Source organism: Aquila chrysaetos, chromosome 17 (genome assembly GCF_900496995.4).
Source record: "Aquila chrysaetos chrysaetos chromosome 17, bAquChr1.4, whole genome shotgun sequence".
Taxonomy (NCBI): domain Eukaryota; kingdom Metazoa; phylum Chordata; class Aves; order Accipitriformes; family Accipitridae; genus Aquila; species Aquila chrysaetos.
Genome location: NC_044020.1, coordinates 7,796,424 through 7,822,406, shown reverse-complemented (window position 1 = coordinate 7,822,406; position 25,983 = coordinate 7,796,424). Strand labels below are relative to the sequence as shown.

The 25,983-nt window shown below is 47.5% G+C and overlaps 1 protein-coding gene across 5 annotated transcripts in view; it reads right to left on the bottom strand.

The window, feature by feature from the left end:
- The window catches only part of HIPK2 (homeodomain interacting protein kinase 2), a 143,557-nt gene that overhangs the window by 42,035 nt on the left and 75,539 nt on the right, over nucleotides 1-25,983 (bottom strand). For all 5 annotated transcript variants that reach the window (XM_030040124.2, XM_030040119.2, XM_030040120.2 and 2 more), the window contains exons 3-5: nucleotides 3,339-3,462; nucleotides 1,084-1,203; nucleotides 264-350 (exon numbers count right to left, since the gene is read on the bottom strand). In XM_030040124.2, coding sequence (XP_029895984.1) covers nucleotides 264-350; nucleotides 1,084-1,203; nucleotides 3,339-3,462 — 331 coding nt within the window. The remainder of the gene's footprint in view (nucleotides 1-263; nucleotides 351-1,083; nucleotides 1,204-3,338; nucleotides 3,463-25,983) is intronic.

Below are 25,983 nucleotides of genomic sequence, written 5' to 3'. Positions count from 1 at the left end.
AAACGCGGGATTTTGCCGCTCAGAGATGTGAATTAGCCATTTTCCAAGGCTGCTTTACTACTGCACATTGAGCCTACATGCCCCTATGTGCAGTTTCCCCTACAAAGCAGCACATGATGAGCTGATTTGTTAGGCATAATCCTGGTATTTCTCAGGAGCTGGCACAAGAACAGAATAAACAGCGAAATCATGTAGTTCCCCTTTCTTAGCATTGCCCGAAAGCATGCGAGGCAGTCTTGCTGGTTACTCACCAATGCTCTTACCTGTGCCATATCATCCAAACAGTTGAAAATATACTTTCTTGCTTCCTTCGACTTAATCCCCGTCTCTGCCTCATGATCATCTGGCGTCTGCTCAAAACAGGAGACAGGCATTGACCAGAACTGCCCTGCAATCAGCTGCGGGTTATGTGCCACTTCCAGTTTGTGCCTTATCCTGCCCTCATCAGAGACCACTGTGTCTCTCTTGACTGACCAGATAACATTCACACTCTCTCTGCTACGGTTATATGACAGCTTTTGTGTCACAAGGTGATTTATCTGTTCTTTTTCACTTCAGAAGATCCTTGCAACTATGGTGGGAGTCCCAAAGGTCTCTTACACCCACCCCAGCATGAGGCTCAGCATCCCATCCTTACAGCCAGAAGCCCACTGGCCTCTCTCCTTGGGGACTGAACGCAGCCAAACACGCTGGTAAAAGAGACTCAGGGCTCACTTGCATTACTAGCAGGTTTGATTGTCAGAATTAAAATGCTTTCTTCCCCCCCCCCCCCCCTCAATGAGTTAGACACTAGAGCAAAGCCTGCCCAGGGTGCATTTCATTTAAACTACACATCAATTCATTGACTACTTAGAGGGAGATTTCCAGGTCGATTCCAGATTTAAATTTCCCACAAAGCACTGCTAAGCAGGTGGGCTAAGGGCTGCAGACTTCAGGGACAGCAGTTTTACCTCGGGCTATACCCAACCCAGTGCCTGTGCTGCATCGCAAAAAGCAGAGACTTAGGATCTGAAGTGACCTGAATGTCTGCTCACTTCCAACCAACAACTGCACGGTAAAAGAAACAAGGGAACGTCTTCCTACCTTCAGCCTCCACAAAGGATATGGTGAGTCTGTATCCCTGTTGAAAAACCTCGTAGTCTTTGTCCCTGCACTTAACAAATACTCTGCTGGTAAGCCCTGTGTCTGTGAAATATAGCGAATCTGTAAGAGAAGGATGAGAGGTCACTGTTGATCCTGTGAAGATCTCTGGAGGTCTTCCTTGAAGGAGGGCAGGAGGCATTTAAAACAATAGAACAAAGAAAGAAAGAGAAAACGTAGCACGTAGTTAGACTTCACCAAAAAAAAAAACCCAAACAACCCAGTGCAAGGAATGAGAGGAAAGAGAATTCCCATACAGCATCCCTCCATTTATCACGTACATGACTGGAAACTCACCCTTACAGTACAGATAAAGGGAGGACAGTCCCTAGGTTTTAGAGGTCAAAGAGGAAGACCCACACAGAGATTTCAATGGGGTGTTTCACCTCTTTGCACCGTTTTATGTCACGTTTTCCTCTCCAGGAGTTAATTTCACCAATTTCAGATTTGCGCTCTAACTTTTGCTGTTTTCTCCCCCAGCTGAGCACACAGCCTTTCCTAGGAGCAGTCTGAAGTTCAAAACAGAGGACTACGAAGTGACTATCTTTGAAGTTAGATGAAATACACACACAAACGAACTGACACCCTCATGGTATGTGAAGTACTTCACCTCTACTGCCTACATGACTTCATTTGTTATTTGGGTTACTTCCATGAGTATGACCTCACTGGCACTCACACAGCTAAAAGATACTATATGCATGTGTTTCCAGGATCTCAGACTTTAATTTATTTATTCAAAGGAGAAAGGGTCTGTGATTACACAATTAGAGACCCATCTCACACACGCCTGGGGTGCCACACGAAACTTTAACTTTGGCATCTCCCGACTCCTGAATATTTCACTCTGCAGAATTGCTGCAAACTCTGCAAAACTACTAAAAATAGTCATCTACTCTGGAAAGTGTTTTTGAGAGAAAAGACAGTGCAGGGTAAAAAAAAAAAAAAAAAAAAAAGGCATAAAAAGCAGCCACGGTTTCGAAGACTTCCAAGCACTCAGGACCCGGTTCACTGAGCATGGCTTGCTCCACTCTGCGGCTCCTTAGGTCCATCGGAGCTCATGCACCTGAGAAGCACCAGGATCCTACCCGCAGCCCAGCACCAGTGCAGGGCGACTCGGGCTGCAGCGAGGGGCCAGGATCAGCCCCTACCCCTTTCCCAGCTCCCCAGGAGCCCACACCATACTGCACCGGTGGAAGCTTTGTGCTGGGCAGTTAAGCTGGGCAGACAGGTATGGTGATTTCTTTTTCAGCTGTGTGTTTTATGGCTTTTGGGGTGCAGCAGGGAGGAGAAAGAAATCTACTCTTCATGCTTGGTATGTGATTTTCAAACGCTTTTAAGTTTTTCAGCTACGTCTGATTTCCTTTGGAGCCACTAATGGCCCTGCTCTTCTCTGCGGGTTATTTCCCCTGCCAAATTTCACCTTTAAAGCTCTAACTAAAAAAATACTAGTTACAAAAGAAGAGTTGAAGAAACATTTTCATATATGAAAAACTTATTTATTACCCTGCTCTGTTTTTTGGGGGGGGTTTTGTTGTTTGTTTTTTTTTTTTTTTTTTTTTTTTTCTCCTAGAAGAAAAAAGACCCTTTTCAGGCCGCATTTGCAGACAGCTAAGATCACCCTGAAGAAGACTATGGGAATGGAAAGTGTTCTGTAGCCCTGGTTCTAGCAGCTGCTGCGCTATCAGTTTTAGGACTACAAAAGGAACATAAAAGCCTATAGGGAAAGAAGCACGACAGTTTATATTAACTGGAAACCTACACCACTGTGAATGCTCTCCTTCTTGTCATTGCTTTTAATATGCACCCTTGTAAAAGGGATTATGAAACGCAGTAGAGATTGTGCAGTTTCTTCTAACAAATAAACCTTTATTCAGTCCTCGTTGCTTCAGCAGAGAAAGGGTGCCTGCTCTGCTCAGTGAGGAGAGACAAGTACAGAGCTCTCCAGTCAACGGCAGTGTTGACTCTTGATTGAGATTTCACTTAGGCAGTCAGGTCTTAAAAGCCAGCGTACCAAACAGCACACTGGTTACCTAGAATAAATACCCCAGGTGGATAATGAAAAAGTTGACTTGGGACGGTAAGAAACACACATCCCCTGTTAGCAAAACAGAAAAAGTTGGCATCTGTTCACTCTGGCAAGAGAAAGGAGAAACACCCGTGCACTTACCAGCATCCAGGGCAATATCCGTACCCACCTGATCATACTCTGAAGCTCCCGGGTACAACGGCCAGCCCAAGAACAGCTCTGCAATGACACATCCCAATGACCACATATCGATTGCTTCACAAAACGGTAAACCGAGGATGATTTCAGGGGCTCTGCAAAGGAAGAGGTTAGAAAACATCAGCAATGGGAGCAGATCCACTCGGCTGGCGCAGGGAGGCCAGCGCAGAGCGCGACGCTCACGAAGCTGCCGGCTGCCAACAAGTGTCATTGCTCCCGCCGAGCTGAGGGACCCGGCGGCCACCGGCAGAGCGTCTGCTAACCAGGCATGAATCGGTGAATAGTTATCCTTGCAGAAGAGTCCTCTGGCAGCAGTTAGCCAAGAGACAGCCCTACGTTTCGCAGCGGTTTGCAACGGAGAGAACGACCGTTATTTTCATTTGGCAGGTGAGAAAACGAAGCACAAAACAAACGTTGTGCGTTCAAAACCACCCAATTAAGGCCACCACTCGAGGCTCTCGCGCCCAGCTCGCCGTCCCGTAGAGAAACCATGCGGACTCCCTGCGGTGAAGCATCCTCCGTTCACATAGCGCAGCGGGCTTCACAAACAGCCAGACATTAAATAATCATTACAGGACTGGTATAAAAGGATTACTGACTTTTTAAACAAATGGATGTAACCATAAAACAGAGAAATAACATAATTAGATCTATTAGACATAAGCCTTTTCCTCAGGAGGAAGTAGCCACGAAGCCTTCACTTCCCAGTCTGTCCCAGGCACCTGATTAGATTTCCTCTTCCCTTCCAGCCCAAATAGCCAAAATGCAGCAGCGCTCTCGCTATGCATTTACTGTCGGCATCAGGAGATGCCCACTGAGGCACCTCTGCTCAGTGAATTTCAGCGTTAGCCCTGCCGAGGAAGGAGAGGACAAGGTAAAAGCTTTGCTTCGGCTCTCCAGGAGGATCCCCGGCTGGAGCATGGAAGAGACGCCCAAATAAGCAAGACCAGTCTCAGCTCAGACTGCCACAGGACCTTAAGGTGAGGGTCATTTCACCTTTCAGCCAGGTAGAAGCTGGTGTCAAATCTGCCAGGTACTGTGCAGACCGTGCAGTCAATGGAGAGACACCCTCCCCAAGGGGGATTTGTCTTGGGATGGTTTGAATCTTTCTTCACTGAGGCTAGACAAGCTTCCTAAACTCCAGTGGCCAAGGTGAGACAAGATGAATCCTTCCCTTAGCACCCCAAATGCTTTGCATTTCAAAAGCAACTTCTGTGTGGAAGAATCAAAGTATCTTACAAATACTGAAACCCACCTCCGCACACAAACACCTTCCTTACTTTCACTACCTCAGCCCAAACTTCCACATGCAGTTAAGTGCCATAGTTCCTATTCTACACAGGGATCACCTAAGGCTTCTCTCCGGCTCTTCTTGCAGATCTTGCAATGCTTCTAAAGCCCCAGCTTCTGGAGCCAGGTGATGCACAACAGAAAGAAAAACTTACTTTCCCATACTCCTCTAACTATTAAATAAAAAAAAAAAAAAAAAAAGGCAGAAGACAGCTAAAAGGAAGGAACACACACTGCTTTAAAACTTTTGTCATTTTAAAAATAGCCTTAGGATTTCTCAGGCCCTGATGCATATTTTGGGAATGCCCAGGGTTGACTATTGAGCAAATCAAGTGCCACCATCCAAAGCTGGAAATAGGACCCATGGTTCCCAGTTTCCCATCTGTCATCAGGGTAAGATCTGACACTAGTGAGATCATACTATGGATTACCAATTGCAGTGGAAAATATTATGTTTTAATCACGCCATTACATAGTCATGTGAAGACAAGTCTTTAGCCAAGAAACCAAGCAAAATGGCTAATTTTTTCCAAAGAAACGAGCAAAGGCCCTGTAGCAAGAATCCATGCCCCATTTTCAGTCCGCAAACTTCCCCAATTTTGGGTTGACTGGTAATGATAAAAGCCCAAAACTATCTGTTCTCAAACCAGCAACGCAGAACGTAAAAATTATGGGAAATTCTGGGATGTTAAGCTTAGGATGCTTTGTGCCATTCCCACAAAAAACACGCCAGAAACTTAAAAAGTGGCTACCTTCAGCCCTCCTAGCTTCATCTGTGCTTGTTGTTCTCATACCCCATTGCTCTTTAGCCCATCATGACAAACTTTTTATTCTAGCATCAACCTCTCCTTAGGAACAAGGGGTTAATTTTCCTCCTTTCCTCCCCATTCCGTCATCCCTGCACACTACTCGACACCTAGACAAAATGCAGAGAGAAAAAGACAGCTATGGTGACCTGAATCTCATTACTATGTAAATCCTGCATTCAAAGCCATCTGCCTCTCCCTGTCTGCCTTCCACATTGTGAACGAAACATCCCTGGTCACTAATGAGAGCTCAGCCACACATCGCCTGAACTTCAAATCCCTCCCACTAACTCAAGTGGAAGGAGCAGAGGGGTGGACTATCAGTGGGATATTCCCAACATGATTTTGTGTAGAAACCACCCTGTTCATAAAAATCGCTTGCGCTGCTGTCATATGCAGCACACACCTCCTCCCCTCTCTCCCCACACTTATGCTGCCAACACCTTCCAGACCCCTGCAAGAAGGGATGACCTAGAATTTGAGGCTCTAAAATTTCTAATTTTTTTTTCTCGTGAGTCTTCAGCTGTCCAGCGGGTTTTCCTTAAAGCTCCAGCTTCTGGAGTGCAGCAATTAGGAGAGTATTTCTTTTTCATACACAAAAGAAGTTTTGTACCTCTGCTGTTCGGAAGAAAAGCACAAAACCAGTGTCCATACCATTTAAACACATAAAAGGCAACTAAATGGAACACCATTCATTATATTAAACCAGACTTATTGTTATAGGGAGGGGAGGTCTATCATTATAGGCTGGGGAGGTGGTGAGATAGTTTTATTTTATTTTACTTTTTTGAAAGCTGGTATTTGCATTACTCAATCAAGCCTAAACATTAGTTGCAATCTTTGCCCATTCAGCCCCAAAGAGATGATAATTCTGGAACAGCAATGAGAAGCCCTGCAAGAGGGGGGCCAGATTGAAGCGATACGGTGCCCTATGTACACCACAGCCGGCATTCACTGCGGCTTTCTCCCAGCCCTGCCTTCGCGTCATGACTGCGATTTTTCCATGGAGAGGGAGTAGCCCTAAGACAAAAAGATCTTGCTAACTTAATTAAGCAGTCATTAAGACACCACAAGAACGACAGGTATCAGGCACCACACAGGCTTCCAGATCTTCAGCTAGCAGATACCTCCCGTTGGCCGTGCAAAAGAGAGAGCTGGAGTTACCCCAGGAGCAGCAGCGGTCTGCCTGCCTGCTGGCACTCTGCTAAGGGCCAACGCCACGCGTTTCGGTGGAGGATGCTACAAGTTCTGTAATGAAACAACTCATCCACTGATGAAATGCCTTCCAACCCTCTATCAGCTGGAAATTGTTCTGTACGCTCAGTTATGGATGCATAGATCCTTCTGCATACAGACCTCTATCTAACACGTGGAACTCCTCTCTTTCTTAACATAAACACGTCAATTTTTTAAGACAAGGTGAGATCTTGACTTCAATCACACATTGTGGCACGGAGTTCCACAGGCAACCTTCTGCTTTCAATACCATCTTGACTCAGCTGTTTAAAGCCTGATTTTCCTTCATCAGGTTTAAATTTGTCACCTCTCACTTCATGTTCACATGGATTGGCCTAGAGGTGAAGACGGAAGTGCTCGAATCACCTTTCTTTTAGCACAAGCTATTTTTATATCTCTACCCTGTTCTCCCTTGTTTGCAGCAGCTTCTGCCTTCTCAGTGTTCCATCCCATGGATGTTTCAATTCACTTGCACCGCCTGGCCCTACAACTCCTCTTCCTGACATGACTGCTTGGAGACAGGCTGAACAGACCTAGAAATAGTTAAACTTGAGGATATTCCCCAGACTTATTTTACACTATTTGCAAAACGCTTTCACGTTCCAGTCTTCCCTGAGCCTAATATTTTGTTTGCTTTTGGAGTGACACAAGGCATTTCAGCAGATGTTTTATCTGGGAGATCCTCTGAGACACACAGTCCTTTCTCCAGAGGAGCTGCAGTTAATTTAGGACATAGAATTATGTAGAAATAGTTCGTTTTTCCTCTTCCAATGTTTACTGCCTTTCAGTACTGCACTGATCTGGCATAATGTTGTCTGTAATCTAGATCAAGTCCCTTAAATGTTCCTCACACTTTTCTGCAGCCTAACCTAAGCAGGTATGTGGTATCTGCACACTTAAGCACTTCGCTGCTGGTCCACCACTTTCTATAGATAATTAGTACATTAAATAACTCTGGTCCTAAAATGCGCACATAGTCCACTCCACAACTGACCTTTTTATTCCTAAAAGCACTCAGATTTAGCTCAGCAATAAGAATGGTGTAATTCTCTTTTCCAAAGGGAAAGAAAACATTTCCATGTCTTAGCCAGTGCTTATGTGGGATTTCTCAATTCTGCAGCTAGTAACACTATTAACAGGGTAAAATGCCCTATTAAATGTACACATCAGAGTATTGCAATTATAAATCGGAAGGACGATTCACATGGCAGCAGGTCCTCCCAGAACAGCACTGAAGTCTTCAGCAGATCTCTCCATGACTGCACAGGGAAGTGTTTTCTGTACCGATAATACTGCTTAACACAGACTCACCAAACCTTTCCGTTGTGGTGGGGATCTTGTGTGAAACCACACAAAGGCAGCCCGCTGCTAGACACCTTCGTACGTGCAGGAACATCCCCATTTACTGCTCTCTGCCGGTTTTTCGGCTGTGCATCCACAACACCCTCGGCACAGTAATTCCAGCCTCCAGTTTGAGAGACACGGAGAGAAAACAGCGAACTTCACCCTCCTGTCCTTCCTCTGCCTTCGATGTCTCCCAGCGAAAGGCACTGCCCTTCTGTATGTGCAGGCACAACCTGCTCTACAGCTCACACAAATCTCACCAGCATAGACCAAAGGTTTAGAAACTACTCGCCACCAGCCTGGGAGAGACTGAAGAGCCCCACCAAGAGCCTGTATCTCCAGGAGAGAAGCAGCCAGCCCATCCCCACTTCCCACATCTCCGACCCCTTTCCCAGACCAAATTACTCCCCTGGCCAGCAAAGGGTGACCCGCTCCTCAGCTCAGCACTGCATCCAGCAAGTCCTCCATCACCTCGGAGCCCAGCTTGAACATGCCTTTGTCTACCAGAGAGCTGCTGGTGCTGGGGACCCAGGGTGCGAGGGTCCCCATGCTGGCAGCACCCACGGGTCCCCAGAGGCAGAAGAGCCATCTCATCATTTGCTTGCACCTCACATATGACCCCGTCCTGCTTTCAGGCCTGCCGCTGGCAGAGTATTTACTTTAGCAACCCTGCTTTGTGGCAGGGTAATTTCATTGTCTGGTGTTTCTGTCAGGAAAATTAATTACCAGTCTAGCTCGCTGGCTTTTTCACCCACACATCACAGGACATTAAAAACAAATGCCAAAAAAATTCATTTCCACAGACTTGGATTCGGAGAGCTGGGCTCTTTCTGAATTTTAAAACTCCCCTGCAAACTGCCCTCCTCGGGGATAATTTACCACCTCTGGTAGGGTCCCGTGGCCAAGTGTGATTCTCTCAGCAAAGTCCTTCATGGACAAGTATACATATCAGACAAAAATATAACTCAAAATTTGATACTTGCTGGCACCTTGAGCAGAGAGCATGCCTGCTTCTCGCCTTCGGGGTGACGCTTCTAGAAGAAGGTTGCGGGCAGCTGCAGGCAGTGCAGACAGACGTACAGTGACGCTGTCTGCTGAGTCGATATACACAGCTCCTGTCTTCTTCTACCTGTTAGTCTCACCTGCCAAAGCCTGAACTTCAGGAAGCAGCAGCTTTCACATCTCCATCCAGAAAGCCCTGGGCAGAGGCAGAGAGGCAGGAGCCGAACCCCTTGGCCCGAACGGGCACGTGCTGACCGGCTGCACGCCCAGGGCTTGATCCCTCTCAGCGCTTGTGCTCTCCCGTGCACCAAGATACCTCCTGGGAGGAGCAGCTGCATCATTCACATGTCTTACAAAGGGGTTTTCATTCAAGTGATGGGGCTCCATCTTCCTCTCAGCTGAACCCTTTCTTTGGCATCTTTACGGACTCTTTCTCATACCTGCTCACTTGACCCTTTTGTATTTTGCAGGGGTATCTACTTTTTATTGCCATGTACCGTAGCATGCAGAGTATCCTTAGCTCTTAGTTAATGGAGATGGAGGGCATACAGCACCTTTTTTTGTCCATTTGTACCTCTCAGACCCCAAATGACGTTTTAAGTGCAGGGCTGTAAAAGGAGACAGGCTCATATTCTGGAAGTAAAAGGTTATAGTTGCTATTTCCCTCGCCCCTCCACCTCTCCACTCGCACAGACACCTGGAAGGGATGCAGACATCTAATGTGGTTGACCCCCAGACTCAAGGCCTTCCACCGCTCCGGGGCTGGGCAGTTGCAGACTTTCTGCCTGTGAAAAAGCCAGCCATCAGGGCCAGAGCTTAACACCTACAAGCACCAACAGCCCCGGCGCGCTTGCTCCCTCCCCGTCCCGTGCAGTGGGCAGGAGAGCAGCTCCAGACCCTACCTGTGCTGTTCCCAGCCAGGGAGAGCCGGGCTCACCCTTATTGCTGACCTTCCTGTGGGTCCTCTGCATTTCTCCTGCATCCCCCAGTGCTGGATTTTGCTTGGATGCTCAGCCAAAGCCCATACAGAAGTGGTACAGGTCTGCAGATCTCTCACTAGGGCCTCAAGGACTGCCAGGATCTCCGGACCATGTTGGGAAGCACCAATGCAGCAGAATTGTAGCAAGGGACAGCCCTGGGTGTCAAGACTCATCCCAGAATACGCAGGCACACCATGACTTTCAGATTCCAGCATACAGTTCAAACCATGGAGAGTTTAGCCAACACAGGGATATTCATGCAGGAGGGAAAAGGCCATTGAGGAACATCACCCAATCTATCAGAGTATGCTGTTTACCCACAAAGATGTTTTGGTTTGAGTTGTAAGGAGGGACGGTGCCTCTAAAGGGCTTACTAACACACTCCCTATTTCACAGGTCAAACACGGCTACGCCCAGTTTTTGGAAAGGACTGTGGGTGTAGCCAGAGCCATTTCCAGGGCTGTCAGACCACCAGCACAACCACCACTAGAGGGTAGCTCCAACACTGCATTGCTCACAGTGCCCTCACCCATCCCTCAAGATTAGTTTGCAACACATAAAAAATATCTGCATCAGCTCAGAGGACTGGAAGCTGGATCCGCTCAGCCTTTGGGGATGGTTTATGTTACAGGACATAAATATAAACTGGAGGCTGGTAACAGGTGAGGTACCGCAGGGGTTTATCCCAGGACCGGTCTTGTTTAACACCTTTATCACTGACCCGGGGAGGAGGCAGAGTGCGTTCTCATCCAGCTCACGGGTGATGCCGAACTGGAGAGACCTGGCGGTGCGCCTGAGGGCAGGGCTGCCACCCAGAGGGACCTGGACAGGCGGGAGGCACGGCCCAACGGGGACCTTCTGAAACGCAGCCAGGACGAATGCCTGCCCCTGGGACGCATCAGCCCTGGTGACAATACCTGGGGAACCGCTCGGTGAGGAAGGCCGTGAGCACCTTGACTTGAGGAGCAGTGGGCTAAACCGAGCACCCTGCTAGCAGCTGGACCAACAGCCTCCCTGGAGCAGGGCCAGGAGACCAAGGAATGTGATGACCCACCTGCAGCCACGCTTGTGAGATGACATCTGGATACCACGTTCAGCCTGGGGACCCCAGTGCGTGGGTCAACGGGAGCAACTTCAGCACGGGGAGAGACAGCCGTGGGGGACCTGACAGCAGCCTGCCCCCTTCTCCTCTGCCACATAGAGAAGGTGGTGCCAGGCCCTTTGCTCAGGTGGGCAGCAGGAGGTACAGACGACAGACAAACCGAAACAGGGAAGGTTCCCACTGGGGACAGGGAAAACCCCTCCACCGTGCCGATAACGAACCACCAGCACAGGCTGCCGCGAGAGGGTGTGCAGTTGCTGTCCTTGGAGGCTTTCAGGACCTGGCAAGACAAAGTCCTGATCTTGATCTCATGGCTGACCCTACCTTGACCAGCAGGTTGGGCTATATGACCTCCCAAGGCCTCCTCCCACCTGAACTACTCTAACTCCATATGGTACAGAAACTATACGTTTGTCATTAGGAAGGTCACCATGATCCTCCTACATACAGGCAAAATACTACATAGCTGGGAGTGTTTCAGGGGGTATAGATGCAGGTCCCAGGGTGCTTTTAGCAAGTGTACACACACAGCTCTTTCTGTCTTTCAAAAACAGAGAGCAAGTTACACAAGAATTACTTCTGGAGTTGACTGGTATAATTATCAAACAAGCCTCGGGAGACTATCATTACTAAGGGTATTTAATAGCAAATAAATCATAGAAGCAGACTAAACTACCAGCCCCTTGACACCACTCATATTCCACCAGGGTGCTGACTGGGAAGGGTGAAAATACTCCAGAGGATGGTGTCAGAGGCTGACAGGGCTAGCCCGGACCCCGGGAAGCCACCCGCTCCCTCCCTGCCCTGATATCGGGCCATCCCATGCCCGTGTCACTGCTGGCAAGCGTTCAGCCAGCTTGTCTTACAGACCTCCCGTGGCTGAGCATCCACAAACTTTGCTGTGCCCCAAAGGACCTCACCCCTTATAATTTTAAGGAATAATACAGCTGTGCATAGCTGACTTTATGTCATGCTTAATTACAACTTGTTGTCAATCTGGCGTCTGTGTAATACATGTGGAAAAATGTAACTTAATACATCTCACTTGACTTTGTCTATACCCAGCCTTCTGCCAGGGTGCACCTCCTCCCTATCTTCACCCTGCCTTGGCCTCAACACATATTCAGCACCTATAAACTTGTCTCTTTTTCTCTCCTGCTTACCTACCTCCTTTTTCTTTCTCATCTTTTCTGCTCTCTTCCTGCACTTACTGTGGATGAAGAGGGAGGTGGACATCACGCCCCGGAGCACGGAAAGTCCCTACCACCATGGAGGGGGTGCATCCATGTGCCTGCAAACACACTCCTGTGCTGCTATGGGGGCAAGCTGGGCAAGTGCGGAGAGCGCGCATCCATCTTTAAAAACGGGGTGTCACACCGACACTCACATACCAGGCACCCCAATGGGATCCCGACGCTCGCTGCCACCACCCACACGAGGCTCTTGGGAAAAATCACTTTCCATGGGTTAATCCTGGAAGAGTTTCAAGTAAACCACAACAACATATCCCAATCACTTGTCATCACTATGCACCTTTCTTGGGGTTAAGAAAGCCGGATTCAGCCTCGAACAAAGCCTGGGTTTAAATGGGGAGGGAGGGGTGCCTGCTGGGAGGCTCCGCACCGCTCTGTTCTCCTATATACATTGCAAATATACATTCCATTTAGGTTAGGGCCTGAAAGAAAACCTCCTGCTCTCTTCAGCAAGAGTGTGCAAGCAAATGACTGAAGCCCTGAGCTGGAGAAGGCAGCACAGCTGTTTGTGGAAACAAGACAAAAGATTTAGAAACAGTTGCTTTTTTCCCCCTCTTCTATGTCAGGCTGTTTACAGAAACCAAAGGATGAAATTTTGCAGACAAAAACACTGAGAGCAGCCTGTCAGTCTCAGAGGGAGGGAGGGAGAGGGAGAGGGAGGGGAGCGTAGGCTTCTTTCAGGATTATGGATCATTGCTAAATTGCTCTATCAATTATTAAACCCATCACTCAAAGCACAGTAACCAAAATATAGCAGATAAAGCCTTTCTCATCCACTCTCTACCAGCTGCTCTCCTCCTCCTAAAGCCAGAGGGGAATGAAAATTCCCGTAGTTTATATTTTATAAACATCATTTTCCCTCTGCCTTGAAAATAAAAGCTTTTTCGGACAAGGTACAGTAGAACCGAGCCCGCGGCAGCAAGATATTAAAGGAGGATTCGCCCTTTCGATTAACAGACCCAAGGAATAAAACAAAATCTCTCCAATCAATATGATTTCTTAGCGCCGACAGGTTAAAACATTTGTCTGTGGATAAATGAAGAGGCAGGCCTCAGCCATCAATAGCTGTTAGTTGTTATTTGCCTTTGCCGCCGGGCGGATCGGAGATCGACGGCAGGGTGAGCGCGGTCCCAAGAAAGGACGGGACGTGGCCAAGTGGCACGTGGCATTCGGTCCGGCCGGTGACTCTGTGGAGAGAGTAACTGCAAACACACCTCCAAGATGAGAGGAAGCCCCGGGCGAGCAGTGCCGACAGGCTACCACACGGGGAGGAGGAGGACCAGGACCTGACATCCAGCCGAAAAGGCTTCCACATGGCTGCCGACGTCTGAACGGACATCGGTTTTTAGCAGCACTATACGCACTCGCTGGAGGCTGCGGCTCCAGTTCGGCGAAACCCTTTCCCATAAGCATCACCTGAAGCAAATACGTGCCTGGGTCCCTGGGCACTGGATGCAGCTAAAGTTAAGGATACATTTAAGTGCTTTGCTGAATCGGAATCCGCTAGCAAGTCCTCATTGCACTTGAGCTGGGAATCTTAAGAGGCAAGAAAAGCTATTAAGCCCGATGATCGAAAAGAAAGCCAGGTCCTGGGTCAGCCAAGAGACATGCTAAGCTTGTCCCAGCCAGAAGTGCACCTTCGTACATCCCTGGCGGAAGCCCTGCTGGACTGATCACAATCACGCTCATCTCTTCGGACTCAGAAATGCAGGACACCATAAACTTCAGAGGAGGTGCACAACGCTGATCACCACGACCGTTGCCCCCGGGGCTCGTCAGCTCCACGCTGACCCAGGAGTGCAGAAACATGCACGGGGGGTGATGCAACAACAGCTATATTCAACACAGCGTGACCTCTGGTTGTTCTCTGAAACAAAGGGTAATGCACAGAGGGGGAGGGCTTGGGCTTTCCCAGGTTATGGAAGAAATCAGAGAATAGAAAAATCATAATTTGAAAACAAAAGCCCTATCCATGCCAGGCAGTGAATGGATGAGCTGCAATGTATTGGGTGCAGAGATCCCCTGAAGGAGGCATCTGATCAAGAGGGAAAGAATGCCAATTATGTGCTCCCATTCATGCCACCGCAACGAAAGCATAATTCTGACTCCGCTTTCTGACCCGCAGTATGCAATTTATGCAAATCCAAGCTGTTCTCGCTTCCCTCAGAGCCAAATGTCCACCAATGCCAGAGCTGGCTCTAACTTTTTGTTTTCCTTTTCAAATCTATTGTTTTCACTGTTGAATATTTAAGACCTTTTGTTGTTGCTGTTGTGTTTCTTTGGAAATGAAATAATAATTAAAAAAATCCCAAAGCACACAGAGACAGACAAGAGTTGACTTCTCATCTCCAACACCCTCCCATTCTGCCACACTCAGCTCCATACCAACCCCTTATCGTTCCAGCCCAGAGACCTGCCATGTCTCGGCCAAGTGAAGCTCGTGCCTGCTCTATAATGTTCCCCAAGACTTTTGTTCACAGCAAATACTGAAAGTTGCACCAAGCTGCACGGTGGTTTTATGGGATTAGCCCGAGTACTGAGCCAACTGTCAAATATAAGGCTCCAAACGATTTCTATCCCTAGCAAACACGGATACGAACCAGACTCAGGCCATGATCCTAAGATTGGCTTCACAGAGCAAGTAGCAGGTCTGAGGCTAAAAATACCAAATTACTGCAGCCTTCTTTTATTTTTTTTTCTTTTAATCATGTCTACTGGCCGCTTTTTTTTTTAATTAGAAGAAGACAAAGACAAAAATAAAGTACTTATCCTGCCTGCTCCTCGGAGAAAGGAGCATTGCCCTTTACTTATCTCTGAAGAGCCACACAGATTTGATATTATTATTAGCAGCAACTATTTGTATTTCTGTAGCACGCAGAAGTCCCAGCGGAGACCGGAGCCTCATAATGCTAGACACTAAAAACACGATGTGCTAAGGGACTGTGTCTGCTCCAGAGAATTGATGATCTAAGGCGATGTGTGGTGACAGGGGAACAGATTGGTGGAGCAGTTCGCCCAAGATCATAGGGAGAGAGCATAGCAAAGCCAAGAAAAGAAGCGGGGTCCTTGCGAACAGTGTGCCGTATCTATTAGACCACAATGTCTTCTGTTTATGATATTTGGGAATAGCAATAATAATACATGGACTTGAAGAGTCTTTTAAAAGAGACGGGTATTACTGAGGCAAACCAGATTTTGAGGCGAAACGACCTGTAGATGTCACCCAACAAGACAGTAGTTGTGTCGGGAACAGCTCACGAAATCCAAGGCCCACTTTAATGCCCCGCTTGGTGAGTCGCAGCGTCCTGCCTATGCTGTGAGGACCTGCCTTGTCTATAAACAAGTTTTAGGAAAAGCCTGGGAATGCCTGCCCACCCGCACGTAGAGGTACAGGTGGCTGGGCACAACAACGGCTCCCCAGAGCTGTCCCAGTTGGCTATTCCTGCTGCAGAGAGTTGAAAATTTCCACCTTCAACTCAAGTCCTACCTGAATCAACACAGCCTGCAGAGTGGCTGACAACAGCCCCCTGTACAAGCAGCAGGGCACAGCACAGCAGAAAAACATTCCTCCTCCACAGAATTACAGAAACTCAAATCCACTCTGAATTTAACTTATTTTTATTGTATTTGTATTAGGGCTAACATCTGGAAGGGTTAAGTAGGGCCCTACTGAACTAGATGCTGTAAAAAAAAAAAAAAAAAGTAAGAGAGCAGCCCCTGCCCTAAAAGGCTTGCAGCCTGATTTGGGATCCCTCATCACCCTGGAAATATCAACTCTGGGACTTGCTGTTTAGCATCTGCTAAGCCAGGACCTGCAACCAAGCCTGCACAAAATGCAGTCCCTTACCCACCAGGGTGACCACTGACAGTCTGGATTCTGCAGCTGATGGGGACAGGATAGAGTCCATGGATGCGAGCAGCCCCACTGGGAAGCCCCAGCGGCCCAGGCTACTGGTATCCCACTGTCAGTTATGTCAAGAGTACAGTGAAGCAAGGCTTAAGCATATCTGCAGGATGGACGAAGGATGATCGCTAAAATCTCAGGCTGCTGGTAACACATGGCTGCCCCAAACAAACCAGCACACAAACACCCTCCAGCACGTACGGCGTCAGTGCGGACCTCGAGTGCCCGAGGCTCTCAAGCACAAACCTGAGCACTGAAAGGTAACTGGGTGCCCCCCACTCCGCATGGAAAATCGGGCCCTGAGCACGGTGATGGTGGCGAGCAGCACCCCAAGGGCTCACGGGGACCAGTGCCTTTGTCTGCAGCAAGTGGGGCCCTGCTCCCCCCGCACCGCATCTCCCACGCCGGCTCCCCTGGTCCCTGCCCTTCCCTCCCACTCCTCCCGCCGTCCCCACCAGTCCCTGCTCCGCTCTCAAACCGCTCGGCTCGCCTGCTTGCTCCAAACACCAGTTTATTTCCTCCCGAGATCCCCTCCTTTCCCAGCTCTCCTCCTAGGTTTTACCTTTCCTGGGCTGAATGCTGGTCCAGTGCCTACAGAGCAAAAGGGACGGAAAAGGCAAGCCTGAAACACCATCCCTGGAGCCGTGCTTTCCGTGAATGCCCTCTGCTCCCGCCCACACCGTATCTCACATGGGGATGGGAGCTACCCCATTTTAGGGCCAAAGACTGCAATTCGCTGATTGTCCAGACATGGAAGACAGCCCTTGCAGCTGTTAGCAGAGGAACAACTCTGACTTTAACCTTTAATGCCACACATCTTACTGGAGCTGGACAGAAAACCAGAATACAAGCAAGAATGCATGTGTGGTGTGCAAATAGTCCCAAAGGAACCACGATGCTTGTAGGGAGAAAGGCAACGCTTCAGAAGGAAGACTTTTAAAATAAAGTCTCCTGCAAAGTCAAGTTCATTCTTCATTTAAAACCATTACATGGAAAATTCAATTGTTCTCCAACGCATCTCTGTACCAAATCAGGAGACTAAATTCAATCATTAAAGTGTGAAGCTGATGAATTTAAATCCATAGTAAGTGCAAATTTCAACACAATTTTAAGTAAGGAGTCGCTCCCAACACCTTCATAACATGTCAACACATAGTCATATATTTGTTTCTGGGACTCTTCAAATGTCTCCTTTTACAGTTTCTTTTTTTTCTTGCCAAAACAAATTCTTAAAGCTCTCCCGATGTTCTGAAAAAATATAAACATTTCCCGCATGTTAAAATCTTAGGTGGCCATGACAGAAATTTTGGAGAGACAAAACTTGCAGAAAAAAACATCATACAAAAGAAACTTTTCCTCCTCTTCACCACGCACGAGGGGAATTTGGACTGATTCCCGTCTGATTAATTTTGACTTCTAATTCGTCCTTGGATCACACTGCAGTACGTATGTCATTTCTTAATTTGACTGTTTTGCAAGTAGCCAGTACTGTCCTTGTAAAGGGCAAAGAAATCCCCATATATCAGGAATGCTTTTGGCTGAGGGGAAGTTTGGTAATTACTCCAGAGAAATAAATGCAACAATCGAAAGTACTTCCCAGGACATGAAGGCAAAGATATCCCCCCTTTCTTGAAAGAAGGGGCTCTCTTACGTATACATTCATAGCTTCAATTATCATGACTGCCTGTAACCATTTAGCCCTCTGCTAAGTCAACTATAGGGTTCAAGAACACTTCCTGGCATTCTTCACATTTTTTTTTAACATGTTGCAATTTCATCTGGTGTATATCATATGCTTCGCCCCAAAACGCCTGAACCAAACCATCCTCCTCCTGACGGAGGAGTTCAGGCTTCGTAAGCTTGACCACAGCTCTCAGAAACCTCTTGACTTGAGGCCTGCATTAGAAATTATTGAAAACAGAGTAAGTTTGGCTTTGATAGGTAAAACCACAGTACATTCAAGCAGCAGGGGCTGCAAATGGACCAATACCTCCCCCTAAAAACACTTTCATCCAGGCCTGTGCCACCAGTTGTAAGCCCATGAATTTATCACCCCAACATCTTGGGGCTTCCCCCATCCCTCCACCAAAAACCTTAGCGTACTCCTTTGCTTTCGCTACCTCCTTTACTGTACCCTTCCCCACCTCTACCCCTGCAGCTCCCCCGACACCTATTTTAGTTGTGGAAAGTGGTCTTTTTGGTTTAACCGAGGCAGCGGCAGAGTCGGTGCCGTTGCCCGCACCACGATGGGCAGGCGGCCTCCAGCTGGGCATGGGGAGGACGGGAAGGTCCCTTCGCGAGATGCAGCTCACTACCCGCCATAGGATTTACTACCAACACACAGCAATATTTAGGGTACAATAATAAGGCGGTACATGAGCGCTTTACCAACAAACAAGACGGGGAAGGGAATAACTGTATTTCCCCCGTTATTCTAAGGGAAGGTTCACCAAAAGGTTAGTGAGAAAACAATGTAGGCCATTGATCACAGGGACAGCTAACCTAGAAAGGTTACCGCATGTTCCTGCCTCATTTTTCACATCTATAATTACCCCGCCGCTCCTCCTCACGTCCCACCCATTGCCAAGCACCAAACGCAAACCGCTGCTGCTTTATTAATTATGTATTTTGTTTACGCTCGTTGTCACCGCCCCGCAACATGCCGCGGCAGCTGAAGGATTAAGTGGCACAACTCCTGCGATCCCCGCAGGGCGGCGTGGCCGGGGAAAGGCAGTTTGGGGGCTGCCCTGCCTTTCCTTCACCCGACCCCAGAAGCTGCCGTACGTCTCAGCAGAAGTCGAGGTGGGACGGAGGTAGGAGGGATGCGGGTCTTTACATTCGCCACGTAAGTCAGAAAAGCAAGGTAGGGGCGCGCTAGGGAAGACCGTTTCCATTCACGAAGGGCTCAGATTTGCTTTTGGACCTTCACCCAACTGAAACAAAACGCCAATATTGCTGAACGTACTTAGCACCTCCTAAAGCGCAATCCTACTCCGAACAGTGCTTGTCTAAAAACAGCAATGCCAGGCTCCTTGTTTACTGCATCTCCCTGATGCCTGATCTCAATTTCTCAGTTTAAAAGAAGAATTACTTTTTTTTTTTTTTTTTTTCCCTTTTCTTTTTCCTATCTACCAGTCCGGCAAAGCCAACCCAGACCTCGAGAGCCACTCTGGACTCATTTCTCGCGCATCTATGCATGCAGATGCAGGCAGCCAAATTAGAGGTATGCAGAGATGGGCTGGGGAAGCGCAAAGCAATGATTTGAAGACAATGAATTTGCAGGGAACTCGGTATGTTTCTACTCAAAGTACTGCATCGCGTTTCTGGCAGAGAAGCCCGAGGGTCTTTTCTTTTTTTTTTTTTTTTTTTTTTTTTTTTTTTTACTTTGGGGAAACATAAAATAGCTTCCTTTGAGAACCTGTGCTCTGTAATCACCATTTCTTCCTTCTGCGGTATTTCTGGATCCAGGCTTTTCAGTTGTAGAATAATAGTAAATATGTATAAAATACGGAAAACTTCTGCTGCAGCAACAATAGTGAGAAATACTTTAAGCCCCAGATCTGAGAACTGTTTTCTGTTCTTGCTTTTTCCTATCCCACCAGAAATTGTAATTAATTCATGCTCTAACAATACTAAAATCATTATTTTCTAATTGTAACCATATCTGCAATAGAACTCCATGTTGATGCAAAGTAGAATAGAAAAAAAAATTTGCTGACAAGAGCAAAAAGCTTGCATGACAAAAGTCACGCAATGATACAAAGTTGTATGCATGTCCTGGTTTGGACCCCAGAAAAGTTCACACCCGTTGAACACTAATGAAAAGAGAATCACCCTAGAAAACCTAGCAAGAGGAAATTAAATACAGGATTTCTCTTGAGAAAGAAACCTAGAAAGCTGAAAGCTTTTGCAATGCCTTTGAGGCTGCTGAGCTCCGAGATCTCACCTCAGGATCGTGATAGAAAACTAGGCACAGGTAGGATCTAGAAAACTCCTTCACGCTGGCAAGGAAAACCAAAAGCACAGCACCTGCTGCCCTCTGAGGCTAACTCACTGTATCAAATGTAACCACGCTCAACCACACCAAAATACTCTGATACATTTCCAAATGTTTGTGAAAGGGCAGAAAAAAAAAATTTTTTTTTAAAAATCAGAGCGCCAGCCCATCCCTAAAGCTTTATTTCTGAATTGGATCCACACCAGACAGCGGAGAGGATGCTGGAAAAAAACCACAATGGACATTGGTTCCCATGTCCCGGAGGTGCCATGAAAACCTCTCCCTCTCCCCACGCTGTGAGAGCCAAACCCTTTCTCAGCCAAACTCCCTGCTCCCAATGCCTGTAGCACACACTGCATTCAGACGAGGCTTCCCTCAGCCAAGCCCTCAGGAAAGGAGCACGGGACGGCTGTAACAGTGACCTGCCGTCTTCGGTGTTGACCGTGGCAGAGATGTTCCAGCTATAGGCACCTCCAGTTCAGCTCTCATGCCCTCTTTATAGTTCCCCCCTCTACTCAATGGGGTATCTCATTATTGCACTGCTGTGGTGCTCCGCACCGTATCCCTGTGACTAGAGGTGATCCTGACACCTCTGCCAGACCTGGGCAAAGGCAAAACCCACCAGGAGCTCCAGCTTTCTGCATTGATGCCCATCCTGCACACGACCAAGGCAGGGGTGGCTCCTGACCAGACGTCAGAGCCACCATCGGTACCAAAACCTGGATCCGGCTGGGGAAGAGCAGCCAGAACTCATTTGAAGCCAACAGAATAAAAGCCACTTAAACCCACTGAGGGCTGCGCTCTGTGCCCTCCTCCCGTCCACACCATTGTGCCGACTGCTCCAGAGTCAGACCTGGTTTATAGTTACACTCTTTCATCCAACGGAGAGGGCCAGCGTCAGCGCAGCGCTCTTCCCTGACTCTGCGAGGCAATGTTCACTTGTCACATCAGCAGCAGGACTGACGCTGTACCCAAAGTACAGTTTGCTGGACCAAGGGCGAAGAGAACTGGACCAGGAGATGTCTAAAGCTTCTGGTTTTGACAATGCCCACAAGATCCTCGGGGACATCAAGAGAAGAACAGGAAGTGCCCTTATTGCGTTTTCAAGGTAATTTATGAGAAAATTTGAGAACTGTGAGGATTGATTGTGATCAATTTTAAAGATCTAAAACTGAATGATGGGAATTTTTTTTCCCCTCCTGATTAAGCCAATTTACTTTTTTTTTCAGGTTGATGGTTTACCCATAAGCTGGGGCACATGTGTTGGGGGACATCTCTTGGTTGTTTGTTTGAATTCCATTTTTTATTTGTTTGCTACAGAAACAAAGAGCAAACAACAACATGGTACAGAGCCGCATGCTCTGGAGCGGAGCAACAGCCGCAGACCCTCCAGGATTGAGATGGGCCCTCTGAGGATCCATCTTGCTCACTTTTAGAAAAATCCCCGCTTTTCCACTCTTCCTTGAAGCAGCAAACTAGATGAAGGAAGGATTAATTAGCTGATGTTTGTAAAGCCCTTTGAAGATGAAAAGTGTTATTTTTATTTTCAAGTCTCACCAAAGGAAAAAAAAACCCAAACTAAAAAAAAAAAAAAATATTAAAAAACAAAAGGCCAGAGAAAGGCTTCTACCGTTTCCTACAGACAGGGGTCTCGGGACTGAGCTCCTATACACAGACACTCCTCCAACAATATATATTAACTGGCAAGCTGACACTGCAGCCCTTCCCCCGGGGCATGCATTAACAGGGTCTCTGCCCAGCTGCCTATTTTCATGAAACATGTAGAACTCAATACCACTGAGACCTCTCCCCCTGCATCAAATTTGCTTGAATTTGTCCACCAGATTCAAAAGTTAAGGGGAACACAGCAGCAGTGTGATCACACACATCTCATTTCCTTAGAAAAGCAGACTAAAAGCAAATGAGGAAGGCCCTTGAATACAGATGCAGAGCGCCTGGCTACCCAGAACCCAGGTGGGCTATTTTTTCCTGAAGTGTAAATTACAGAAGTGATTTAAAAAACACTCTGCACCAACTGTTAGTATTTCTGTATGTCCCTTTTATTTTTTGCAGTTTGGGGGTTTTTTTACTCCCCGTGTCCTTAGCATCACGAGGATGCACTCAAAGCAGCGCACGCTGTGGTGCAGGCAGGATCCCCTGGCAGCTGGGGAGCAACAAGAAGCTTACAGGTGGGTGCCCTGCCCTAGGAAGACAAAAATAGCAAGAAGACAGACAGGATTGCAACGTATTAGCAGACCTGTACTTAACACCTAAGACAATGATGACAATGAGCTGTTACAGGTGAGGCCTGAAGTGAGCTGGCAACCCAGAAGGGGAAGACTTTACAGTTTGCAGCCCGTTACGGCTCCTTCAACTCCGTGATCTCATCAAAATCTCGTGACCACCGAAACCAAACAGGATGCTAGCTTTGAGTTATCCTGTTAGGTAACACAGAATCATAGAATGGTTTGGGTTGGAAGGGACCTTAAAGGTCGTCTAGTTCCAACCCCCATCTAAATATTCATCTTAATGATGATGCCTAATGTCCAGCTCCAGATATGCTTGTTCCCCCGCGACCAGGGCTAGCAGCATCTGTCCTGAGCCTGCTTTCACCCGAGTTCCTTTCCCTGCTCTCAGCTCAGCAAGGCACAACGTGCAAGAGCTGTGAGGTCCTGCATAAAAACAGCCATCTGGTGAAGGGGCAGGAAGAACCAGTTAAAAACAGAGTAGCTCCACCATATGGAGAAAATAATTCAGTTGGGCAGTGTAGGAAGAAGCAAACCCTATTATAATAATTGTGTTGCCAAGTGATGTTGCAGACTTGTTTTTCCCCTCACGGCTTCTGCACTGATTAAGAACAGAGCTTCCCCCATAATGTGGCACCATCCCCACAGCAAGATCAAACTGTTCCCCCAAGTGACTTGTCGGATTACCAGGTTACCACCAAAATGTCTACAGAGTGAACTGAGCACAGAGACGGGAGCACTGCACCCCACCACCACCTTGCTTATTCTTCCATTCTGAGTTGAAACACCAAGACTTTGGGAAAAGGTGATCCAGTTCAGCTGGACGGCACCCCAAGGAAAGCTGACTCAGAATTAGCACAGGAGACAGTTACACTAGTGGGAAGCCCAGGTTTGAAAGACTTCTGGCCCACCAAACCCAAGGACAGGCAATGCAAACCTGCTTGGGGCTAAGGCACCTCTCTTCCTCAACACAGGAATTCTGGCCCTCCTGTACTCCCCCATGTATCTGGGACAGAGCAACCTGATAAAACCTCAATTATAAACAGGTCCTTCTAGAAGAGCTTCCCTTCTTCTTCAGACATTTGTGCGCTGTCGATAAAAAGGTGTTAAGTGTGCAAGCTCCAGAAGCACTCCTTACTCTGCAGAGTGAAGGCAACCCCTCCCTGGAGATCAACGCTAATCAGCTCTCCCCACAGAAGCCATTACTACTTGGGCTCCGAGGGTCCTGCAATCAGATTATCATCACTAAGAGCTAACTATGTGCAAAACGGCGAGTGTCCCAAGGTCCCGCCCCAGCTCTCCTGGTCACAGCGGTGCACCCCTCTTGGGAATCCTGCAGGGAAGGGATCTGTCTCTCCTGCTGCTCCCTGCCCACCCACCAGGCAGACTAACAGCTAGCCCCCCAGACAGCAGTGTAAAAAGAAAGGTGCTAGCACCATTACCTCAGCACGTGCTGCCCCTGAGCCCTGCAGGTGAGGTGGAACAGATGCCCAGACCAGGCTAACTCTGGGGCAAGCATGGATCTGGATGTTAAGCACAGTCACCGTGCTGAATGATGGCAGGTAATCCCAAGTCTCTGCCTCTGAGGGACATCATACCCTCCTACCGAACCATTTGTTACAAGTGTGCTCTTTCAGGCAAGAGCAGCTCAGATCCAAGTTCAAGGCGCTAGCTTTCTCTTGGTAAAGAACTTGCTCTTTCCCCCTTTTTCCTTTGTTTCCCCCTTTTCCCCTCTCATCTATTCCCATGCTGCGGCTTTCCACTGGGCAGCATTTATTTCCAGACATGCATGGTTGTAACGAGAGAGATTTCCTTTCACGAGCAGCCTTGCAGCTTCCAGCCGAAGGTGGACAAACCCACTAATGTCTCCAGAGGCATGGAAGACAGAGCGGGAAGCACAGCCTCTTGCTGCAGACACCGTTCCCAGGCAAGCAAAATCCCAGTCCGAGGCCAGTTAACGTATTAGTCGTTAATTCTGGATAAAAGGGAATTTATTTGCACAGCCCTGCTTAGACAAGACTGAAATCTTAACTTGCCCCTCCCCCTTCCCCTCCTCTCCTTTAATACCTTATTAATATTGTACGCCAGCACAAACCAACATGCAAATAGAGCTCTATGCAAATATGGCTCAACGCAAAGACAGCTGCACTTAGTGCATTAGTGCAACTCCAGAAGAATAGCCAGAGGAAAAATAAATCATATAGATGATAGAGAAAGCATGTCTTAACTTCCAAATTTCCACAGAGAAAGCTGTGCGTGCATGTTTGTCAGAGCAGAGTTTACCAAGTTTCATCAAGGAGATAAGGTAGTTAATACTCTCCTTAATTAGAAGATGCAATGTTCTTTTTGGATGCCGACAGGATTGCCCTCCTAAGTGTCTAAGGCTCTGTCTTGCAAAACCTACTTCTAAAGTGGACTTAAAAGTGCAACTCTGCTCAGTAAAAGCAGTACTGTCAACTTTCCTGTTCATTGTTTCTCTGTAATTCCACATCAGATACGCTTAGGTTCTGGACAGAAACCTTTTTACAGGTTTTCCCTGAAGCACAGTCCTGCGAACAACAGCCCTGAATTTGAAAGTCAATCACTTCCATTCCTTCCCAAGCACTGCTAGCAGCATTGCATTAATTGCTGCTGGCAATCAACAAGTCCCCAGGTATAATGCTGATGAGGGGCAGAAGTATTTCTATGGAGAGTTTTGAAAAGATACCTAACAGAATGAAAATTTTACCTTACGCATGTGCTTTCTGGCCCCTTGGAGCAGAGTCTAGGTCAAGGATGTTCACAAGAGCTGCTGATAACTACCATACTTGCCTACAAGCAGAATGAACTTCCATTTGACTCTAGCTGTGAGAAGCAAGCCAGCAGCCAGCTGTTAGGGTGCAGATGGTATCAGAAAGACCCAAGCACTTTGTATTTCCTTAAAGACAGCTGTTGGACTTCACAAACTTTAACATACCCAGCTAAAGCAAGTGCAGTTTATTAATCCCACTTTTAGTTGGGAAGACTGAGAGATGCAGCAGAAAAGTAATTTCAACAAGTGCAAACAAGAAAATAACTTCCTTTGTCCCAACCTTGTATCTTAGCCGCAAGACCATCTTTATTTAGATACAAGTGCCAAGTTTATTAGTAATACATAGCACTGCAATTGGTGACCTTGCATTCAGAAATATTTCTTGTCTGTAAAGGATAGCTGAGAACACATTAAGGTCACTTGGAGCACTTTTTGAGAACAAGCAGTCCAAGGAATGTCGTTTTTGTTGAAGAACTATTTGGTGAGGTTCCCATCTGGAAAGCTCATCTGCTAGAAGTGACAAAGGAACGAGGGCATCTGTCTTGCCCAATAAATACAGAAACAACATGTCCCTGCTGTTAGCATAAAAATCATGAATCTCCAAGGACCTAGAATTCAGGAATTAAAGCCCAAGACTGACCAGGAGCACTTTGCACCCCTCCCCA